The following is a 22,103-nucleotide window of genomic DNA, read 5'->3' as shown; positions in this document are numbered from 1 at the left end:
AAATTTATAAAAATGCAGTTACTACCATATAACTGAGTTTTGGTTCATATGTAGGCTGAGGAAGTGGGAATTTGGTAAGTTTGCATAAAATTGCAAGCCAAACAAATTCCTCAGCCATCCCTAGGTCCTACTATATCATTAGCCCTATGCAGGCATTTGCATGCTCCCGTGAAGGGCTAAAGTTTGGAGGAGGACATGAGCATGCACGTAAGCCCCTCCCACAGTGTCTCTGCACACCCAGTACCCAGTTAGACGTTTGTGCATCGAGATTGCAATCCAGTATCCTATATGGGGAGAGCAATTCTATGGCTGCTAGTCAGCGGCTAGATAGCCATAGGATATCTGGTTTTCTGGGAACCGACCTCAGAGCCCGTGCTCCGAGGTCAGTTCCCAGAGAACAGACTTTGCCCCCCTTCCACACTGCCTTGGAGGAAGTGTGAAACAGCCATGTGCTCTAAAGAGGAATGCAGATTGGCCAAAATGGGGTGTTCTGGGGGGGGCCTTCTGGGACAGGGAAGGCGGAAATGCCAGTATGACACAAACTATGTGTCGTCCGGCAGCCTCCTCCTCTCTCCTCCTTCCCGTGGCTAGAGAGCCAAAAGTGGCTGCCTAGCTGCAAATGCAGGGCAGGAGAAGCATGGAGGGAATGATCCCCTCCATGCTTCTCCTGCCCTACATTGGATAGGTGGTCGCCTCCGAGTTCGGAGGTAGACGCCTATTTCCATAGGATTGCGCCCTTAATTTGTAAATCCATCCATACTTATCAAAGCTCATTTGCACACTCACTGACTGGGTTTACAAAGCTACTGCTTTGGTAAGGAAAAAAAACCCACTAAGATATAAGCAACTGATTAAATAATGGGCAATGGGCTTCTAATGTGTTTTGTGCTACTGCTTGGAAGGTGTATGCCTTGTGTGTTTGCCAAGTTCTTTGTGCTCTGAAAGCCTAGACAGCAGGCGAAGATGAAATGTGTGCAAAAAAGCACTCCTCCATGATAAGAGTCTATGAAAGAGGGCTGTGACATGGTGGGTGGACAACATGATTACAAACTTTCCTGGGTGGTTTGAGAGATAACTATTCTCAATTTGTTTATTTTTGAACTACGAGCAGCAGAGGAGAGCTGTCTGTGCCATCAGCAACACTTTTCAGCTAATGGGTTTCATTTGCAGCATCAGTGAAAACTTTCAGGGGAACTGGCACAGCTACACTCAGTGTGTGGAACCAGAGGAAAAGAAGGCTTTGAAGAAGCATGCACTGTCATTGAGAGACCGCAGCTTTCAGGAAACAAAGTTGCAAGGGCCTGCGCAGATGGAGCCCCTGCTATGGTGAGACTGAAAGTGGAGCTATTTTTTTCTCGCTTCAAATGATGAAAAGTTTGCCAGTGAACTCACAACGAAACAGCGCTGCTGTGTGAGATTCACCAGGAGTCTCATACTCCTGTCTTTTTTTCTATCTGCCAACAGCACATAGAGCCTCATCTGTTGCCTAGCGTTTGTGTGAGAATGCATCCCAGCCATTTCACCCCTTGCAGTATGGTATCCATATGCTTTACCCTGCAGGCTCAAGAGCAGCACCAGGGTGGGTGCTGTTCAATCAGGAAAACAGTGTGAGGGTAAAAGAATAACACCCCTCCTTCTGATCAGATTCAGTGTTTCCTGCAGCTGCTTTGCTCCTACCTACACACACACACACACATATACAGAGAGAGAGAGAGAGAGAGAGAGATCCTGCATCACATCTTGTTTCACCCATAGAAACCTACTTTAATTGTGGGTTTCTGTCTGACCAGTGAGAATGTTTTTTGAAGTCTCCATGACATCACAGCAGTTCAGCCAGTATTATGGTGGGGAGCACATAGACAGACAGGGAAAATAACACTTGTTGCCCAATCATCATACATATAGGATACTTGTAAAGTGCCTAGAGAAACCAAGACCATTGATTGGCTGTGTGAATTGGTCTTCCTCGCAGATATTACAGGTTAGTCGAATGAAGTTAGTAGGCATAAAGGAAATCGAGAGCAGTTGGTTTCACACAGAAATGGCTTTCTAAAGAATAATTTGAAAAAAAGAGCACTTGACTAGGGATGTATGGACTGTGTAAAATCCTCTCCGTCTGGGTTTGGCAGATTGTCAGGTGCCTTTCGTCCCATCATCCGCCCATAGATGGATGCGAATATATATTTTTTGTCATGCAGAAAAATACGGAAATAATTACGTAAATATTTGCCTAAGTATTTACGTAAGTATTTACATAATTCACCCCAGTACGTAACATTCAGTGTATTGTCCCCTTTTCCATTCTACATTTCCTCAGCAGAAACATGTGTATTTTTCTACGCATTTATATGTGTAAATTTTGGGAAAGTAAAAAAATAATCCAAAGGTCCACAGACTCCACAGGGCCTGAGGGGGTTGCTCTGCAGCAGATTCCACAGGTCGGATTCTTAGAAATCCAAGCTCATTCTAATCCATCTCAAATTTCTCCAGCATCCCTACTTGACACACAGAAGTAGACTTCAGTTCTTGGAAAACTAACAGACATGCAAGACACAGAGCCAAAGATGTATGGTTGCTCTTGAAATACAATGTGGAGGTCAAAGTCTGTTTTGAAAGGTCTAACAATTATGACTGCGCAACATGAGGATGTTGAATGATAGGTCAGAAATGGAATTCAAACGTACTCCAAGGAAATGGTCATAGACGTCCACAGACCAGCTTATAGAACAGAGCAAAGTACAACAGCAGCAGCAGGAGGAGGAACAAAATAGCACTGTCTGGCCAACATGTCAACTGAGTCTTGCGTCAAAGCATTAGACAACATAAACTGGCAAGAAAATACAGAGGCTGGAAATTTAATTTGATGAATGCGATGGCAGATATTAGCATGAAGTAGGATTAGGGCCCCATTTTTGACAGTCCATTTCCAGGAAGCAAATGTGGACGGAGCTCATTTTTTTCAGTTTTTCAGAGGGTTGGAGAGCATCAAATTTGCGTGTGCATGCTAGGGATGTATGGGAGTTCCATCTAGGGGATGAAATCTTGACAGATTTGAATGGTTTGGTCCTGGCAGATTTTGTTCCAATTCTATCTGTAGCAAGTCAGTCCAATATGCAGATCTCAGTTTTGTTTTGTTTTTTATGTTGGCAGGAATTTGTGCAAATGGGATCATCAGGTTTGATGATCATCATAAATAATGAGGTAAAATAAACTAGGGATGGGCAGATTACTTACCCCATTCTGGGTGGGGGCATCTGCTGGGGGGGAGGTGATCCATCCCTCCCCCCGGAATCCTCCACGACAGGCTCCACTCCACAGTGAGTCTGCGGAGCTGCCAGCCAGGCCCACCCGCAGCCGGACTTCCATCCACTGCCAGGCTGCGGCCGCAAATTACATCCGGTGTAGCGGGTGCCATTTGCGTCCCTATGTTAGCCGTGATAGGCTACGTATATATTTACGTAGCCTATCACAGCAAAGAGTAGCAACGCAAATGGCTTAGCAGACGCCATTTGCGTCCCTGCTCTTTGCCGTGATAGGCTATGTAAATAATTACGTAGCCTATCACAGCTAATGCAGGGAGGCAAATGGCGGCCGCAGACTGGGGCAGCCATTCGCGGCCACAGACTGGGGCAGTGGATGGACCAGACCGGCCGACGCCAGGTAGGGTCCGTCCTGGGAAAATTTCACAGGGTGGTGGTGGGGACTGTTCCGTTCCACCATGGACTCCGGGGGTCTGTGGCGGAATTCTCTAACATCCCTAAAATAAACCCAGTAATCCCTTTGCCCTGCATGCTCACTTCAGCTTCATTCAAGTTTATAAGTAAGTGACAGTTTAATCCAGAAGAATTTTGAATCGTCTCCATTATGGCGGATGTAACATAAGAAAATGTTGTCCCCTGCCCCCACACAAACAAAATAGCAGACCAAAATAATGGCAGATACATGTATGGAGAAAGAAGAGCATCCGAAGGAGGTGAGGGAGGAAGGGCGGGGTGTTCTATCTCTGTCTTCCTTTCCATTGGGATTTTCTAGGAGGTAGCTGCTGGAACTTTTTGAAAAGTCCAAGTCACATGAGAAAAGTGACTGCTCCTCTTCTTGGTACAGAAAGGGGGAAGTAAGGAGGAGGGATGGTGGAGAACTCCGCTGTGGACTCAAATCAGGCCAGATCCTCAAGAATCTGACCTGCAGAGTCTGCAGCAGACAAACCCCACTCTCCCCCGCCTTCGCCGGATTTCCCGCAGGGTGGCTCTCAGGGCTGTCAGTACCACCAGCACTGAAAGCACCGGTTCTCAAGGGCTTCCTTAACAGCCAGCTCAGAGAACAAGGGCCGCAGAGTGACCAGCCCCCAGCGCTGTCTTCCTGGCTTCCTCTCGAGGAAGCCAGAGAGAAAGTGCTGGGGTGCTGCGCCAAGGCCCTTGTTCTCCATGTTTGCTGGGTTTCCTTGACAGCCGGCGCAAAGAACAAGGGCCTCAGCACAGCCAGTGGCCAGTCCTCTCTCCCTGGCCTCCTCTCCAGGAGACCAGGAAGAGAGTGCTGGGGTGCCGTTGAGGCCCTTCTGCCCCGCGCCAGCTGTCAATGGCTTCCTTAACCACTGGCAAGGGGAAGAAAGGTGCTGTGCGGCCAGGAGGACAGCCGCCCTGTGAAATCCAGCAGACACAGTAAGGCTCCAGGGAAATCCATGGGGGCCCAAGTGGCCTGGATTTCCCTGTGGCAGATCCAATCTGGACCAGAAGTTGCGGGTTTCATACACCCCTAGTAAGGAGTAGCGATGTCTGTTGCTGGGAAAGCCAGTTCTTTTTTGAGTTGCTGGAGTTCTGCAGTGTGTATGACTCAGTTGTTCTCCATGTGGGCTGGACAGCCATCTGTCAGGGATGCTCTGACTTGGATTCCTGCACTGAGCAGGAGTTGGACTCGATGGTCTTATAGGCCCCTTCCAACCCTACTATTCTATGATTCTATGAATTTTCATTTGCGAGCCAAATTGTGGGCTTTTCCTCAAACTCCAGGAACATTTTTTGCACATTTTTTTTTTGCAGGTTCTGCTCAGAAATGTGCACAAATTCCTCAGAAATATGCGCAAATTGTGGAACCTAGGGTGTGTGTGTGTGTGTGTGTGTGTGTGTGCAAAATGCCTGGTGTGAGTCACTGCAGACCAAGTTCGGTGCCTCAGTGGGAACCAGAATAAAATATGGGGCTGGGGTGAACTTAGGAAAGCTCATCGAACTCCACCACCACCACCCTGGATTTCTCTGACATCCCTTGTAAAGAGAGGTAGTGCTCTTCCAGGAACAGTATTTTTGCTGGAAGCATATGGTGCTTGGCAGATGGCTGGGGGAGGGAGAAGATGGGCTACTGGAGAGCAAGCACCCATAGTAAGCCACTAATTCAGTTGCATTGATCTTCAGTTGCACTGATTTCTCTCTACAATCATAATACATTGTGCATGTCCCCAAAACCAATATTTAACTGCATGCAAAGGTTTAAAAAAAAAAAGGGGGGGATTTTACAAAACAACATTAAAAAAATTACTTTTGCCATTATGAAATCTTTGGAGCCCATGAAACATTAATGCACCAGAAACTGCAGACCTGAAAGCCTCCATTATGCATAATTTCTATAACATTGTATTGCGGCTAAATAAAGGGGTATTGTTATGCATGCCTCAAATCTCCTCTAATCCAAATTAGGGCTGTATTCACTAATGAAAGCATTTTTTATGCATATCTTTTAAAGCTGCTATGCAAAATAAGCACTGCACTGATATCATGCGATTGTATGAGCAAGTATCATTTATGTGGTTCCTTACATCTTGTGGAATACCCCTAAGATAAATCAGTATTGTTCAATAATTAAAAGCAAACTACCTCTCAAAATGTAATGTTTGTACAATTCAGATTCCATGAAAAACTGATACACTGGTGGAGTCAAGTCTTAGATCAAAGATTTGAGTAATTTCCCATCACATCTCTGTCAAATAATGCACTCACTGACTGACTAATGACTTATCTAAAGGGAGACAGGATGTTTTCTACTAGGAAGAAAGCAGGGGGAGAGTGCTATACTTTATTGCTCACCAGGTGGTACAGAAAACAACAGTCTTTCCATTCCCCCGCCCCTCAGATACTGTTATTTCTGCATGATAACTGCTGGCAGCAAAATGCCACATAAATGCCAGCAGGAAAAAGAAAAGTGCAATGCTATTCCTCATGACCAAAGATATATACGTGTGTGTGTGCGCGCGCGCGCCTAGATAGATAGATAGATAGATGGATGGATGGACGGACGGACGGACAGACAGACAGAGAGACAGACAGATATCCTGATCTGCCATGAGAAATCTATACACAAAAGCAGGGTTTTTTTTGGTGTGTTGTCAGACAATGGGCAGCCAGATGCACATTTAGAATGGACGTGGATGAGGATATTGAATTGTCGAGATTTTTGGTTTCATAAGCAGAATTGCAATTTGGCAGATATGAACAAGCATCCTGATTTCTTAGGAGTTAGCACATCTCTGAGCACAACGAGCCCCACTGACAAAGCTTCTCAGCCCCACTGGCAAAGCATCTCACAGGTGGATCCACAGTTGGCTACAGAATCGGACTCAAAGAGTGCTTATCAATGGGACCTTCTCAAGCTGGGGAGAGGTAACGAGTGGGGTACCGCAGGGCTCAGTCCTGGGCCCAGTGCTCTTCAACATTTGTATTAATGACTTGGAGGAGGAGGTGCAGGGAATGCTGACCAAGTTTGCAGATGACACAAAATTGGGAGGGATAGCTAATACTTTGGAAGACAGAAACAAAATTCAAAGTGATCTTGATAGGCTGGAGCGCTGGGCAGAAAACAACAGAATGGCATTTAAGAGGGAGAAATGCCAAGTTCTGCACCTAGGAAAAAGAAACCAAATGCACAGTTACAAGATGGGGGATACGTGGCTCAACCACACTACAAGCGAGAAGGATCTTGGAATTGTTGTCGATCACAAGCTGAATATGAGCCAACAATGTGATGTGGCTGCAAAAAAGGCTAATGCTATTTTGGGCTGCATTAATAGAAGCATAGCTTCCAAATCCCGGGAAGTCCTAGTTCCCCTCTACTCAGCACTGGTTAGGCCTCATCTGGAGTACTGTGTCCAGTTCTGGGCACCACACTTTAAGAAGGATGCAGACAAGCTGGAGAGGGTTCAGAGGAGGGCAACAAAAGATGATCAGGGGACTGGAACCAAAGCCTTATGAAGAGAGACTGAAAGAACTGGGCACATTTAGCCTTGAGAAGAGAAGACTGAGGGGAGATATGATAGCACTCTTCAAGTACTTGAAAGGTTTTCACAGAGAGGAAGGCCGGGATCTCTTCTTGATCATCCCAGAAAGGAGGACATGGAATAACGGGCTCAGGTTACAGGAAGCCAGATTCCAGATGAACATCAGGAAAAACATAAAAAAGATGGCAGAGCAGCTTTTAAACTGAACCCTGGGGGGAAGCCCACAGGATCTGGGAAGCATTTTCTTTGGGTTAAATCAGCCCAAAGGGATGAAGATGAAAGTGTTTCCAATTGCCCAAATATAGAAAGGAAGGAAATGGGCCATGAACATATGGTGACAAGTTAATATCTGTTCAGGATAAATTGGTAGAATGCATTATTAAAATTACAGGTGTAATGGATCTTTTACACCTGTAATCATGTGTAAATGGGCTGCTTTACGGACACCATTTGTGTAAAATGGCCCTGTATGGAAAAAAGCCGAGTGGCCACTTTGTGTAAAGTGCTGGCTTGATGAGGGACCAGGAGGCCGGGTGCTGGGGACTGCCTGGCAGCTCGCCGCACAAAGTGAGCAGGGTCAGGCGGCTGGTAGGGGTCCACAAAGCAGCACGCAAGGTGGGCTGGGTTGAGTCTGTCCATCTCTATTTCAGCCTAACCTATGTCAATAGGGTTGCTGTGAGGATAAAATGGGATGAAGAATCATGTACCCCATCAGTGGAGGCTGGTGGCTCTGATTTTGGTGGGTAAATCCATTCTGGGTTTCCATCAGAACCAGCCAGAACTGAAAAGGAGCTATCCAATTTCCTGAACCTATTTTGGGGATCAGGTTCAGCATCTTGGATAGCTCCTTTAGAGTTCTTGCTGGTTCTTACTGAAAGGCAGAATGGATTCACAGCCCCACCAAAATGGGAGGCACCACCCTATACTGCTCTCTCCCTCCTTTACCAGTGGGCTGCCAGGCAAAGAACAGATTGCTTTTGCCAGGATCTGCACTGATCACTTGTAGAAGACTTGAAGTTAGACCAAGGGCTGCTTGCAGCCCAAGGGTCATAGTTTGCTCATCCTTGCTCTCTGACGTGAATGAACACACACACTGACATGCCATTTATCCATTCTGAAAATCCCATCCCTATCCTAAGCCTTGAACATGTGATGGAACTTTTTGGTGAGACAGAAATATGAACAGGACAATGCACACATATGGCGGAATGCGATTGAACATGCAATTCAGCCAGTTTGTTTGTTTATTTCATTTATAGCCCGCCTTTTTTCCTCTTGCAAGGAACCCAAGGTGGCTTATATTATCCTCCTCCCTCTCCTCTCCGTTTTATCTTCACAACAACAACCCTGTAAGGTAGGTTGGGCTGAGAGTCTGTGACTGGCCCAAAGTCGCCCAGTGAGCTTCCATGGCCTAGTGGGAGCTAGAGCCTGGATCTCCCCGTTCTCAGTTCCAAGTTCCAACACTCTCACCACTACACCACACTGGATCTCCATAAATTAAGTTGTCCATAAATTATTTCCGGGCTTAGCAACTAGGAATTCTTTCTACTAGCATGCAAGAATATAGGAAAAGTGCTTCCGAACACATAAAATCTTGCCACCCTGCAAGTTGAAACCTTAAGCAGAAAGAAGCAAGTAGAAAAGCTGGTAGATGTAGGGATGTCAGAGAATTCCGCCATGGATCTCGGTGAGGCCGAATGCCAGTGCATTTGGCCCCCTGAAATCCATGGCAGAACGAAGCCCCGCTGCCCCCCCGCCCCGCGAAATGGGCCCAGAACGGAGCACCTACCTGCTGCTGTCCACAGTGACTTGCGAATGGCGGCCGCGTCTGCAGCCGCCGTTCACTTCTTCCATGTAGCCGTGATAGGCTACATAAATACTTACGTAGCCCTATCACGGCTAATGCAGGGATGCCATTTGCGTCCCTGCGGAAGCCGTGATAAGCTACGTAAGTATTTACGTAGCCTATCACGGCTTAACTAAGGGAACGCAAATGGCTGGGTTGCGGTGGCCGCCATTTGCATTCCTTTTTTTTTTTTTTGCCGTTTTAGCCTACATAAATATTTACGTAAGTATTATGGCAAAATAAAAAAGGAATGCAAATGATGGCCACTACGCCATTTGTGTTCCCTTTTTTCTTTTCTTTTTTTGCCGTAATAGCCTACGTAAATATTTACGTAGGCTAAAACGGCAAAAAAAAGGGAACGCAAATTTCAGCCGCCGTAGCTGCCACCATTTGCGTCTGTTGTTTGTTTGGGGTTTTTTGCCATGATAGGCTACGTAAATATTTACGTAGCCTATCATGGCAAAATACAGGGACGCGAATGGCAGCTGCTACGGCAGCCGCCATTTGCATCCCTGCAGGCTGCCCAGCAGCCGGATGTCCGGCTGTGGGCGTCCCCAGCTGGCAGCTCTGCAGAATCTCCGCAGGGTGGAGCTGGCTGGAGAGAATTTCAGGGGGAGGGACGGAGCACCTCCCCCCCACTGCCAATTTCACCCTTCGAAAAGGTAAGTGACTTTCGTACATCCCTAGGTAGATGGCATTGTTCTCAGTAAGCTTCTGTCCCCTGGAAGTGTCCTTCTGAAAGTTAATCATTGCCCCCCTCCACTTCTTTGGCAAGCTCCAGCACAGCTAGGGATGGTGCAGGTGCCCATCTCCATCCAGGAACCTGCCGAATCCTTCAACCACCCACACCCCAAAACACAACTCAGTGAACCCCCACCCCCCACCCTGCATACAAGGACGGGATTCAGCAAAGCCATGCGAGCAGCCATTTTTGCACAAGGTGGGGCTCTGAGTTTTTGTAGATCTCCTGTTTGCACAGTAGATCTACACAGCAGTGGCCATAAAGGTTCATTTCAGCCATAGAAAAGATGGCTGAAATTAATTCACAGAGCCCCATCTTGCGTAAAAATGGAGGCTTGTTGAAAAAATGAGAGATCAGCAGCTCGGCCTATGCTGCTCACTGGATTGGGTAACTAGCAGGGATTCAGCAAGCAGCAGGCAGGGCAGGCAGGGGAGGTTTCGTCCCTCCCTAAGCACAGCACAGGAATTATCTGTTTACAAAACCAGGGTTACGAAGACTAGGAAATAGTCTTTCCCTCTCTGCCAAAGCAATCCACTCCAGGTATTTCTTCCTTCCCTGTAGCATCTCCCTTTCACAACCCTTGGTCATTTATTTTTTTTTTAATAATCCTTTTGTTAACCCATCTTTGTCACAAAGGACTGAGACCAAAAAAACCCCAACAACTTCCAAGTCTGAATACAAACTTCAATTTTAAATGGAAGGCATGGGAAATAAAAGAGCACTCTTATTTCTACAAAGATCTCTGCAATCTGACAAGGCAAACAAAGCATGTATATAAACATGTGCAGAGAACATGTTATTATATAATTACCTTCCAAAAGGAAATAATTTTGTCACAACTCAATATCATCATTATCATCTGAAATCTGAGTTATCACCTACTGACTGGAATTTGTTAGTTTTCCCCCCATACACACAACAGTACAAACAGCAGGCCCATGTCTTATTTTTGTCTCAGACCATTTCAGTAAATGCAGTTGTACATTTGGGGTGTTTAATAGGCATGTGAAAACATTGTTCAACAAGTAAAATAATTAAATCTGACTGAGAAAATCAAATAGATGCAGGAAACGGAATCCTTCTTTGGATTGCAAAGGACTCTGCATAAAATACAGATTCCCTATACTCACCCAGCACAGATAACTCTGCCGAAGCACTGCTGTTCTCATCCTTGTAGGTGACCACACAAGTATATGTCCCAGAATCATCATCTGTTGCATTAGAAATCAGTAAGTTACTGCCAGCCAGCAATGAATACTTTTTGGACCTGGAACAGACAAGGTATCTTCACTCAAAATAAGAGAGTAGGCAAGATCCATCTTCTTCATGACTGTATTTATTTTAGAAGATTTATATCCCATCTCTCCACAGTTAAAATGGCACTCAGGGTAGCTCACATCAGTTTAAAAACAACTTATACTATATCACAAACACTAAACATCAATAAAATAAGGGATACGTGTATCAGATAAAAGCCACTTAGAACAATAGAATCAGCATTAGGGGGGGGGGAATCTAAACAGGAAAATTAAAAGCCTGTCCAAATAAAAAGTCCCATTGATGGTGGCAGAGAGAGGAACAAATGGACCAACCACAGAAGGGAATGCCACAATTTGGATGTAGCCACAGAGAAGGCCCTCTCATGCATCCAGGCTGATCTTGTTTAGCTGTAGGAGGGATGCAGAGATGAATCCCTCCATTAGATCTTAGGGAGCAAGCAGGATAGCATTAGAGAAGATGGTCTTTTGGACCCAAGACATTTGAGCTTCAAAGATTGTATGCATCCCATGGAGCTGCATGCATGGTAGGGGGACCTTATAGGGTTCAAGGAATTTTCCCATGCCCTTCATAGGGATGCATGGATTTTCCCCATTCCATTTTGTTATACTTTCATGGGTTGCCTCTGCCCTCCATTCTGATCCACTACTTGTTTGTCGGTGTTACATGGTGAATCCCAATTTTCTGGTGCTTGTGTGGTTTGCTCTTATAGAAACTGCTCTGTTAGTTCCTTCCATTCCTTCCATTAGTTGTGTGTGTGTGTGTGTGTGTGTGTGTGTGTGTATCAGATAATCCATGAGCAGAAATACTGCATATTGAGTTTATGATGGCGTACATGGCTGCATGCTTGGAAAAAAAGAAACTGTGAGTGGTACTTTGATGCATGCATGGGTGGAAGGAACAGAAAGGTGAAATACATACACTATGTCCTTACAAAGTCTGGAAATAGGGGTGGACGAAAGTCACTTACCTTTTCTCGCAGCTTGTTCGCGGTGGGGGGGAGCGCTTCGCTGCTCCCCCCGCGAAGTTCAGGCCGGGGGGGGAGGCTTCCTGCCTCGCCCGGCCGAAATTCAGGCCGGGGGGGAGGCTTCCCTCCTCTCCCGGCCGAAATTCAGGCCGGGGAGGAGGCTTCCCGCGTCGCCCGGCCACGAACACGAAAGTAAAAAAAAAACAAAACGTCCCCTGATAGGCTACGTGACGATTCACGTAGCCTATCATGGCTAGATCTGGAAAGTCAGCCATGATAGGCTACGTGAATCGTCACGTAGCCTATCACGGGTGACTTAAAAAAAAAAAAAAAGCGCGTACGCGAATGGCGGCCCCCATAGGGAGCCGCCATTCGCGTTCCTTATTTAGTTGCTGTAGTCTACGTAAACGTTTACGTAGACTACGGCGAAAATAAGGGCAACACAAATAGTGACCAAATAAGGAACGGGAATGGCGGCTCCCTATGGGGGCCGCCATTATCCGTACACACTTTTTTTTTTTTTTTTTAAGTCACCTGTGATAGGCTACGTGACGATTCATGTAGCCTATCATGGCTGACTTTGCAAATCTAGCCGTAATAGGCTACGTGAATCATCATGTAGCCTATCAGGGGACGTTTTTTTTTTTTTCTTTGATTGCAATGGCGGGGGCGGCAGCCGGTCGAAAGACCGGCTGCCGCTCCCGCCCCGCTCGAACACCGGACAAACCGCCAGCCGGACCAGACGCCGGGAGGGACATTCAGGGAAGGTAAGTCCCGTCCCGGGGGGGGTGCGGGGGGCGGGGGGGTGCGGAGGATTTCTCCCCGAAACTTGTTCGGGGGGCCGAACACGTTGGCGCTCGGCCCCCCGAAGTTTCGGGGAGAAATTCTCCGCCATCTGGAAATCCATTTCAAAATAATGGCAAGTAGCTCCTGAAGCTGAGTTTTTCCAGGAGCAGGTAATTCAGAGCAACATAAGCCAGAGATAAATTCAGTGTGAACGAATGTCAGAAGGATCTTCAGTGCTCATCATGGCATAAAACTCATCATAATGTACTTGGTCATTATGTTCAATAGGAGGGCTATCCTTGCGTTCCCAGGGCATAGTCTGAAGTAGGGATGTCAGAGAATTTCGCCACGAATCTCGGGGAGGCCAAATGCCAGTGAATTCGGCCCCCCGAAATTGGTGGTGAAACGGTCTGCCCCCCCGCCCCCCCCGGGACGGGACTTACCTTGGGCAAATCCTCCTGGCGGTGGCGGCTCCGGCAGCGGTTCAGCGGCGCCGGCGCTGGCAGCTGGTCTTCTGACTGGCTGCCACCGCTGCCATTCCTAGTAAAAAAAAAAACCTAATAGGCTACGTAAAGATTTACGTAGCCTATCACAGCTAGATTTTTAAAAAATACAGTGATAGGCTACATAAATGTTTACGTAGCCTATCACGGCTGATTTAAAGGAAAAGGAAAACGTGTGTATGCAAATGGCGGCGCCCATGAGCGCCGCCATTTGTGTTCCTTATTTTGACACGTCTTAGTCTACGTAAACATTTAGTCTACATAAACTAAGACGGCGAAAATAAGGGGAACGCAAATAGCGACTTATTTTCGACATAGTCTACGTAAATGTTTACATAGACTAAGACGTGTCAAAATAAGGAACGCAAATGGCAGCGCCCATGGGTGCCACCATTTGCGTACGTGCTTTTTTTTTCTTTTAAATCAGCCATGATCGGCTCTGTAAACATTTACGTAGCCTATCACGGCTGACTGCAGGGATGCAAACAGCGGCGGCTATGGCCGCCGCCATTTGCACACCTGGCTGGCCAGGATTCGGGGGGGGGGGAGGGATGGAGCGCCCCCCCGCCAGAATTTCGGGGGGGAGGGACAGAGCGCCTCCCCCACCGGCCAGAATTTTTGGGGGAGGGATGGAGCGCCTCCCCCCCACCTCGAATCAAATTTCATTAAAGGTAAGTCACTTTCGTACAAGGCACATGTGGCAGCCACCTTGCCGAAGCTAAGCTGGTTTAGGTCTGGTCGGTGCTTGGAGGGGAGACTACCTGGGAACCATATGTAGCCACCTTGAGTTCCATGATAAAAGAAAGGTGGGATATAAATGTAATAAATAAATAAATAAATAAATAAATAAATAAATAAATTTCTCATGTGTAGTAGCCTTGTTCCTCTCAGGACTCTGTGGACCCTCCACTGATGCTTGTAGGATCCAGGGGAACACCAGTCAGTAGCATGTTTCCCTTCTTTTCAGGGATGGTGCTCTTGTAAGGGAGAAATGGACCGACCCAGATAGGTCCAGCAGAACACTATGTTTGTCCTTATCCCCAACATATCTTTAATAACTAATGGACTAAATACCTGAATAGGATTGTTTCATCTCCTCGTAGCCACGTAAATGTTGGGATCGGATAGCCAGAAACGCAGCATTCCAACACAGCATCTTTCCCTTCTACAACTACTATGTTTGATGGTCTCTGCAGAAAAAATTGTTGTCTGTGCAGTCCAGGATCTATGAATGGAAAAGGAATGCTTATTACATAATAATTGTGCAATTTGTCTTAGGAACAGCAGGGGAGAGTGTTTAAAGATTCTCAGTGGGAATCGTCTATATAACTGTGATATATATGTGAAAAAAGAGTATACAATGGTATACAAGGTAAAATCCTGACCCCAGAGTAGTAAACATGAGTTCACATGCTGAATAGATCTGCAAATTGTAATTACAGATGGAAGAGAATGTTGTTGGGTTCACATTTTTAAGGAAACTAACCTAATTTGCTCTCTCCAGACTAATACGGGGATCAGAACATAGTTATTCTTCAGACTGTGCATTTCTCATTATTTTATGATACAGTTCTCGGCTCAAACATTGTGCACAAAAATGTATATATTAGTGAGAGCTGCATACAAAAATGCAGCTATTAGGAGGAATTGCATACATAAATGTGTTCATTAGAGGAAATTGCACATGAAAATAGATATGCATTTTTGTGTGTGTGTGGTTTTAAATTCAAAAGACTGATGTGGAATTTGGATGGAATGGAGTTATCATTGAACAAATGTGAAATGACAGGAACCATAAATAAAATTTTGGACTGTGCACATAACCCTCTGCTTTGCTTCAGATGCCAATTATTCGGACCTTCCATCTGCTTTGACTTGGATCCGAATCCGAAGCATCACTCATTTTTGACATTTTCCCATTAACTTGCATGGGAAAACACAAAAGGCCATAACTTTTTCAGTTTTCATGATAAATACATGGAATGTGGAGTCCTGGCATCCCCCATGGAGAGGACTCCACCTGCCAAATTTCAGACAGTTTGGTGCAGTAGTTTTTGTGCTATGCCTAGGTAAAATCTGCTGTTCTCAGAAACTGAAACCAAAGGACATAAGAGGATAATCAGAGAAGTCAGGTGTTTTAAGTGGTGATCAGGAAGAGATCACTATCCTTAATCTCTGCTGTAGGTTTCTTTGAAGGGCAAAATAAATATCCCCTTTCCCCTAGTACTACTCAGAAATTGAATCACAGTCGATGGCCTCACGCTCCCTTTGGCTGAATTGCTTGGGAAAACACTGGCTGGTTGGCAGAAAGCAAACGAAAACAGCAACCCTGCCGGGTGGGCATATTGTCTTGAACTTCTCCCACCCCATCTCTTCCATGGTGGCCTGCCTAAGCCTCTTGTGGGTCAGAAACAGAGCTTGCAGGAGTTCCGGCACTACCATCCTTCTGCTTGCCCCTGCTGCCTGCTGAAATATGGGGGCCTCTTCGTTGAGCAAGACCTATTGGTGCTGCCTCCTCAAGTGCAGGAGCAGGCTGCTGGTGGTGTAGCACCCTGGCTGTTTCCCCCTGCTCAGAGATGCCTTGCAGTGGTGGCAGATGGCAGTGCTGCGATCCACTCCCACCTCAAAGTGGTCCCACACGATGCTGCCCTGACATTTCTGTGGAGACAGAGACTGCGCTGCCTTGAGGCACGCCACATGAGCAGGGGGGAACAATGGAAGAGGGGTCAACTGCTGGATCCTCTGCCTACTACTCATCTACCCCCACACCCTGAAGGATCTCCTCCTCTTGACCCTCCACCATGCTGAGGACATCAGAAACTTCTGATGTAACATCCATCAGCGGGATCCCCTCTTCCACTACAGAAGGAGATGGTGCTCCTTCGGCAACAGCGCTATTGCTGCTGCCTGCACCAACCTCCTCAAACAGTGACCTCTGGGTGCTGCAACTTGCCTCTGCACTCTGCTGCCCTGCCACACCAGGATGCACGATCCAGACTGGGGGAGAGCCAGCTCGCCTCCCGGTGCTGCTAGTCCCAGCAGCACCATGTCCACCTCCGCCCCCTGCCAACAACATCCTGAAGATGCCTCACATTGCGTTTGCTTGCTTTGCCACAAAGTGTGGTGTTATCTTATTTAAACAACAGCTCTTAATATGTGTGTAGTGCTTTGCCCGCTGTTTTTGGAAATGTGCACTGTGTGGACTTTGACACACACTGTTTGCTTGTCCACACAGCACAAGCACCTGCACATGCGTGCACACGCACAAAAGCAAAATAAGAGCAAACACTGAATTACCTACAAGCAAGGGGGGGTAACTATGACCCTAGCAGAAGAGAAAAGGTATTTAGTTTTTTTTTTGGGGGGGGGGGTTAGGGGAAAGAGATCAATGAGAAGAGAAGGAATGCAGGATTTGAGAAGTGGGGGTGGTGGGGAGCCAAGAACGAGGACAAGATAGGTGATAGACAGATAGATAGATAGATAGATAGATAGATAGATAGATAGATAGATAGATAGATAGATAGATTTATAAAAAATCTAGCAGAACGAAAGTAAGGGCAAACTAATGGTTGAGAGAGCATTGAAAAGGCGGGGAGCTAAAGAATGAGGCAAAGCAACTAAAGTGAACTTTTCTTTTTTCTTTTATGAACAAAAAGGAAGAATGAAAAGTAAAACCTATTACAGAAGGGTGGGGTGGGGTGAGACTAAGAACCATAAAGTAAGTAGTAAATGCTTAGCTTTTAAAATGAAGACTCTACAAAAGAAAGAAAGAGAATAGTTGAATTAATAAAGCAGAAACACAAAGCTGCACACACACACCAGATCTCTAATGACAAACAAAACCAACCACCACCTAACCAGCGTGCTCTCTCTCACACAATGAACAAACACACTGATATCCCCACTGCAGCAGTCCCCACCCCTCCTCTACCATGGTCACTGATTGGAGACTTCTGGGTTCATTCCAGCCCTAATTTGGCAACCCTCCTCCTCCTCCTCTCCCCTTTCCCCTCCCTCCTCCTCTTCTCCCCCTCCCAGATCTCTCTCTAGTTAATACATTAGAAGCCAGCCTGTCTAGGCTGCTCAGAAGACATCGAAGAGCTACAAATCTCCAAGGTGAACCGAGGCATGTTGTCGACGAGCTGTTTCACTTTGGGCTGCCTCGGTGCTGTTCCAATTCACCTCGTATCGTGCCGAGGGACATCCAAAGCAGCCTGCTTCACCTCGTTATTCAGGATTTGGACTGAAGCAATGCACAGTCCTAATAAAATGATTCATCCTTATATAATCTTAACAGGCTTATTAGGTAACATGATAAACTAAACCTTTTGTTGATGAATTGGTGGAAGCCAGCTTTAATTGATAAATTTGAGAGTTAAGGACACAGTTATACATTCTGTGAAGCTAGTGTGTTACTCTAACAGGGAATGAAAAAGCAAATGTTCAAAATGGTCTTTCCTCCAAACAATGATTGCTAGTTTTTGATGATGATGATGATGAAGAAGAAGAAGAAGAAGAAGAAGAAGAAGAAGAAGAAAAAGAAGCAGCAGCAGCAGCAGCAGCTGTAAGATCTCTCACAGTTTCTCCAGTTACTAACAATAAATGAGGGTTTGGTAACATGCATATTTATTTGAAATTAAGGTTTTCAAAGAGCGATGGTTATGCAACTAACAATACTTTAATCAATTGTCAGCCATGATACAGAGACCAGAATTTCAGAAGTATAGATGGGTACTCTAGCAGGAAGATGGTTTGCAGGACCACATTGTCTCCCTTTAACATTTTATTTATTTTTATTTATTTATTATTAAATTTATTAATCGCCCATCTGGCTGGTCACCCAGCCACTCTGGGTGATGTACAACATACCATAAAACAATTTAAAACAATAAAATTCTACCATACATTTTTTTAAAAAAATACCCTAACCCACCCCAAATGCCTGCCTGAACAACCACGTTTTTAATGCACGACGGAAGCTCATTAAAGAGGGGGCATGACGGAGTTCCCTAGGGAGGGAGTTCCACAGAGTGGGGGCCACCACAGAAAAGGCCCTCTCCCTTGTCCCCACCAGTCTAGCTGTCCTGGCTGATGGGACAGAGAGAAGGCCATCCGAGGCTGATCTTGTTAAGCGGCCTGTCTGGTGTTGCTGGAGGCACTCCTTAAGATATTGGTTGGCTTTTGCTCATATCAGAGATCACTAGCAGTGTGTTTCACCTCCAAGCCAGAACATGGAGGAAGAAAAGGTGATGCTGAGTGAAACAGTTCACAACCACTGTATATTTAGGGAACAGAAAAGATCCCAGACCTCCCCAATTTCTCAGATGCCCTAGTAAGTTGAGTTCTGTACTTGGTACACACCGACAGACAGAAGTCATTGGTCTACTAATGATTCTGGAACTAGGGATGTCAGAGAATTTCTCCACAAATCTCCGGGAGGCCAAATGCCAATGCATTCGGCCCCACGAAATTGGTGGAGAAACGATCCGCCACCCCCCGCCACCCCCCTGGGATGGGACTTACCTTTGGTGAATGTCCCTCACGGCAGCAGCTCCCGGCGGTGGTGCGGCGGCGGTGTGGCAGTGGCGGTGGTGGCGGGCGGTCTTCCGACCGGCTGTCGCCACCGCCATTTCCAAGTAAAAACAACAACAACTACAAACGTGATAGGCTACGTAAAGATTTACGTACCCTATCACGGCTAGATTTTAAAAAAAACACCGTGATAGGCTACGTAAACATTTACGTAACCTATCACGGCTGACTGCAGGCCAGGGATGCAAACGGTGGCGGCTATGGCTGCCGCCATTTGCGTCCCGGGCTTCCGGCAGGAGAGGAGGTTTCATGGCCGGAGGGATGGGGCGCCTCCCCCCTGGCCAGAATTTCAGCCAGAGGGACGGCGCGCCTCCCCCCCAGCCAGAATTTCGGCGGGGAGGGATGGGGCGCCTCCCCCCCGCCCAGAATTTCGGGGAGAGGGACGGAGCTCCTCCACCCCACCGCGAAGCAAGCTTCGGGATCAGGTAAGTGACTTTCGTCCATCCCTATCTGGAACCAAGGTGAAATACTTAAAACGCACCACAATTTTGTACTTAACGTCTCAAAAGCATGCAGAAATGTCATTGGTATCTTTTCTTTGTTTGTTTTGTCCTCCCTCCAATCACCATTTTAAAAATCTCCAAATTTAGCAGTAATTTAGCTCTGTGATTCTATTCTCTCTTTTAACATTCAAAAGTAGACAAGCAATCATTCTAAATACAACTAACACTACCATCTTTCTATAAACAAATAGTTCAAAACTGAAGGAAGTGTCTCCTCCCAGATGTATAATGGATTTCTCTCCTCCTGATTAACATCAAGTGCTGTGTAATTATCATTAAAACTTTTCTCTTCTTTACATTGTGAATTGCCTTAATGAACGCTGTTACAATAGAAAACCAGGGGGAGGGGGAGAGAAAAACGTAAACTATCAATTCTTTTAATTAAATCAAGGGTAAGTTTTACAGCACTGTAATAAAATGTTGAAAAGATTTGGCAGGATTTTAATCTGCAATCAAATTGAAGTGAAATAATTGAAGCACATTTTTAAGGGGATTGTCTTCTACTGTGTAACACTGTGGTGCATTTTCTTAAAAACTGAGTTTGGCTGTGTCTGCTCCAAATAAATGGATCACACTTAGTAGGGGAGACTCATTTGTCACTACTTGCTTTGAGCCACACTGCACAGAAGCGTGAAAGTTGAAGGAGTCATTCAATACAACCATTTATTTTGCTAGAGGAATAACGCAGCCTTCTTGTCCTGAATTACTTTCTGCTACAGTGAATCAGTTGGGTTTTGTTTAGCTGAAGATGAACTATCATGTTGCATTTGCAATTTCCATTGAATCATAATTGACAAATATCACATATCAGGGCAGTGTAAATTTGATTCCATTGTTAGCAAACCAGTTTTTCATGCTACCAATTGTGTAAGGCAGATTCTGTTAATATGACATCGATGAGACAGAATGCCTCATGCTCACCATTCCTAAATGTGATTAAAAGGAGGAAGCAATCACCACCCCACCCTCCTATAGAAACCCTAGGGCCATCTACTGCTGCTCATTCTGAGCAACAAGTTCACTGTAGAACTCAATGGGATGCTCTTCAGTGCCTTTGTGACTTGCTCAGTTTCTTTACCACAGTGCAGAGATGGGTTCACTAGGAAAATCACTTTCCTTGGGAACCAAATTCCCTTTATAGCACTTGTTTCTTCAACCTGCCAGTTTACTGAGATCCACAGATCAGGGCCTTCAGGTTGTTCTGTCACCTGCACAGACACATCAGACAGCAACCAGAGGGAGGGTCTTTTCTGTTGTGACACCACACATTTGGAATTTTCTTCACTGTGCCCATCCCCTGCAGTGTGGCAAACATGATCCTTGATTATGTTAGGCACCTGTTGAAAACCTATCTATATACCCAGGCATTTTGTGATTTTAATGCCTAGCTTGGTAGGTTTTCTTTGTTGTAGTTTCTATCTTTATCTTTTGTTGTTTTTTGAATGCATTGTGCACACAATCCTGTGATTTCATAATGAAGGGCAAGATATAAATATTGGAAGGAAGGAAGGAAGGAAGGAAGGAAAAAGAAAGAAAGAAAGAAAGAAAGAAAGAAAGAAAGAAAGAAAGAAAGTGTTTCAGACAATGGGTTGGATCCAGAGTTGCCTGGAGCAGAGCTTCACAAACTGGATGATACCACATGTGGAAGAGTGGGAGGTGATTTTCACTAGTCCCCCCCCCCCTACAGAATTAGGAATGAGCAGTGAAGTGGCCAAGTTTGCTGATGACACCACATTATTTAGGGTGGTTAAAACAAAAAGGGATTGTGAAGAGCTCCAAAAGGATCTCTCCAAACTGGGAGACCGGGCATCTAAATGGCAAATGCAGTTCAATGTAAGCAAGTGTAAAGTGATGCATGTTGGGGCAAAAAATCCCAATTTCAAGTATAGCCTGATGGGATCTGAGGTAGTGGTGACTGTCCAGGACAGAGATCTTGGGGTTGTGGTGGACAGCTCAATGAAGACGTCAACCTAGTGTGCAGCTGCTGTAAAAAAGGCAAAATCCATGTTAGGCATAAGTAGAAAAGGAATAGAAAATAAAACTGCCAGTATCATACTGCCCCTATACAAATCTATGGCATGGCCACACTTGGAATACTGTGTACAGTTCTGGTCACCAGACCTTAAAAAAAGATATTGTAGAGCTGGAAAAAGTGTAGAAAAGGGCAACTAAAATTATCAAAGGGCTAGAACATCTCCCCTATGAAAGAAGGTTACAACAGCTGGGATGGTTGAGCTTGGAAAAAAGGAGGGTAAGATAGGGATGTCACGAGCACAGTTTGGGGTTCAGGAATTCGTTGAGCAACCCCCGCCTATGACCCCCGAACTGCACCCACCAAGACGCTGTCTTTGCTCGCCCCCTGCTTGTGCCCGTTCGTGCTCCCCAGTACTCACCGTGAACCCGTTCAGTGAGCACCGCCATTTTCGTGCCTTTGATTTCTGCGTAAACAGGAAGTTTAAAAAATGTGCATATTCAAATATGCACAGTTTGGAGCTGGGAAAGCTAAATACGCACAATATTAGAGGTATAATCCCTCTAATATTGCGCTTATTTAGCTTTCCCAGCTCCAAACTGCGCATATTTGAATATGCACATTTTTTTTAACTTCCTGTTTTACGCAGAAAT

At 45.8% G+C, this 22,103-nt stretch overlaps 1 protein-coding gene across 1 annotated transcript in view; it reads right to left on the bottom strand.

Annotated features, from left to right (window-relative positions):
• The window catches only part of DCC (DCC netrin 1 receptor), a 1,145,836-nt gene that overhangs the window by 811,496 nt on the left and 312,237 nt on the right, over nt 1-22,103 (bottom strand). Inside the window, exons 8-9 of the mRNA XM_084829640.1 lie at nt 14,458-14,608; nt 10,980-11,116 (exon numbers count right to left, since the gene is read on the bottom strand). Of these exons, the coding sequence (XP_084685766.1) occupies nt 10,980-11,116; nt 14,458-14,608 (288 nt within the window). The remainder of the gene's footprint in view (nt 1-10,979; nt 11,117-14,457; nt 14,609-22,103) is intronic.

Source organism: Heloderma suspectum, chromosome 2, assembly GCF_057233095.1.
Source record: "Heloderma suspectum isolate Gila_16-S chromosome 2, 16-S_ref, whole genome shotgun sequence".
In the NCBI taxonomy this organism is placed as follows: domain Eukaryota; kingdom Metazoa; phylum Chordata; class Lepidosauria; order Squamata; family Helodermatidae; genus Heloderma; species Heloderma suspectum.
Note: the sequence above shows the minus strand (reverse complement) of the source record. Positions and strands in the feature narration are given on the sequence as shown.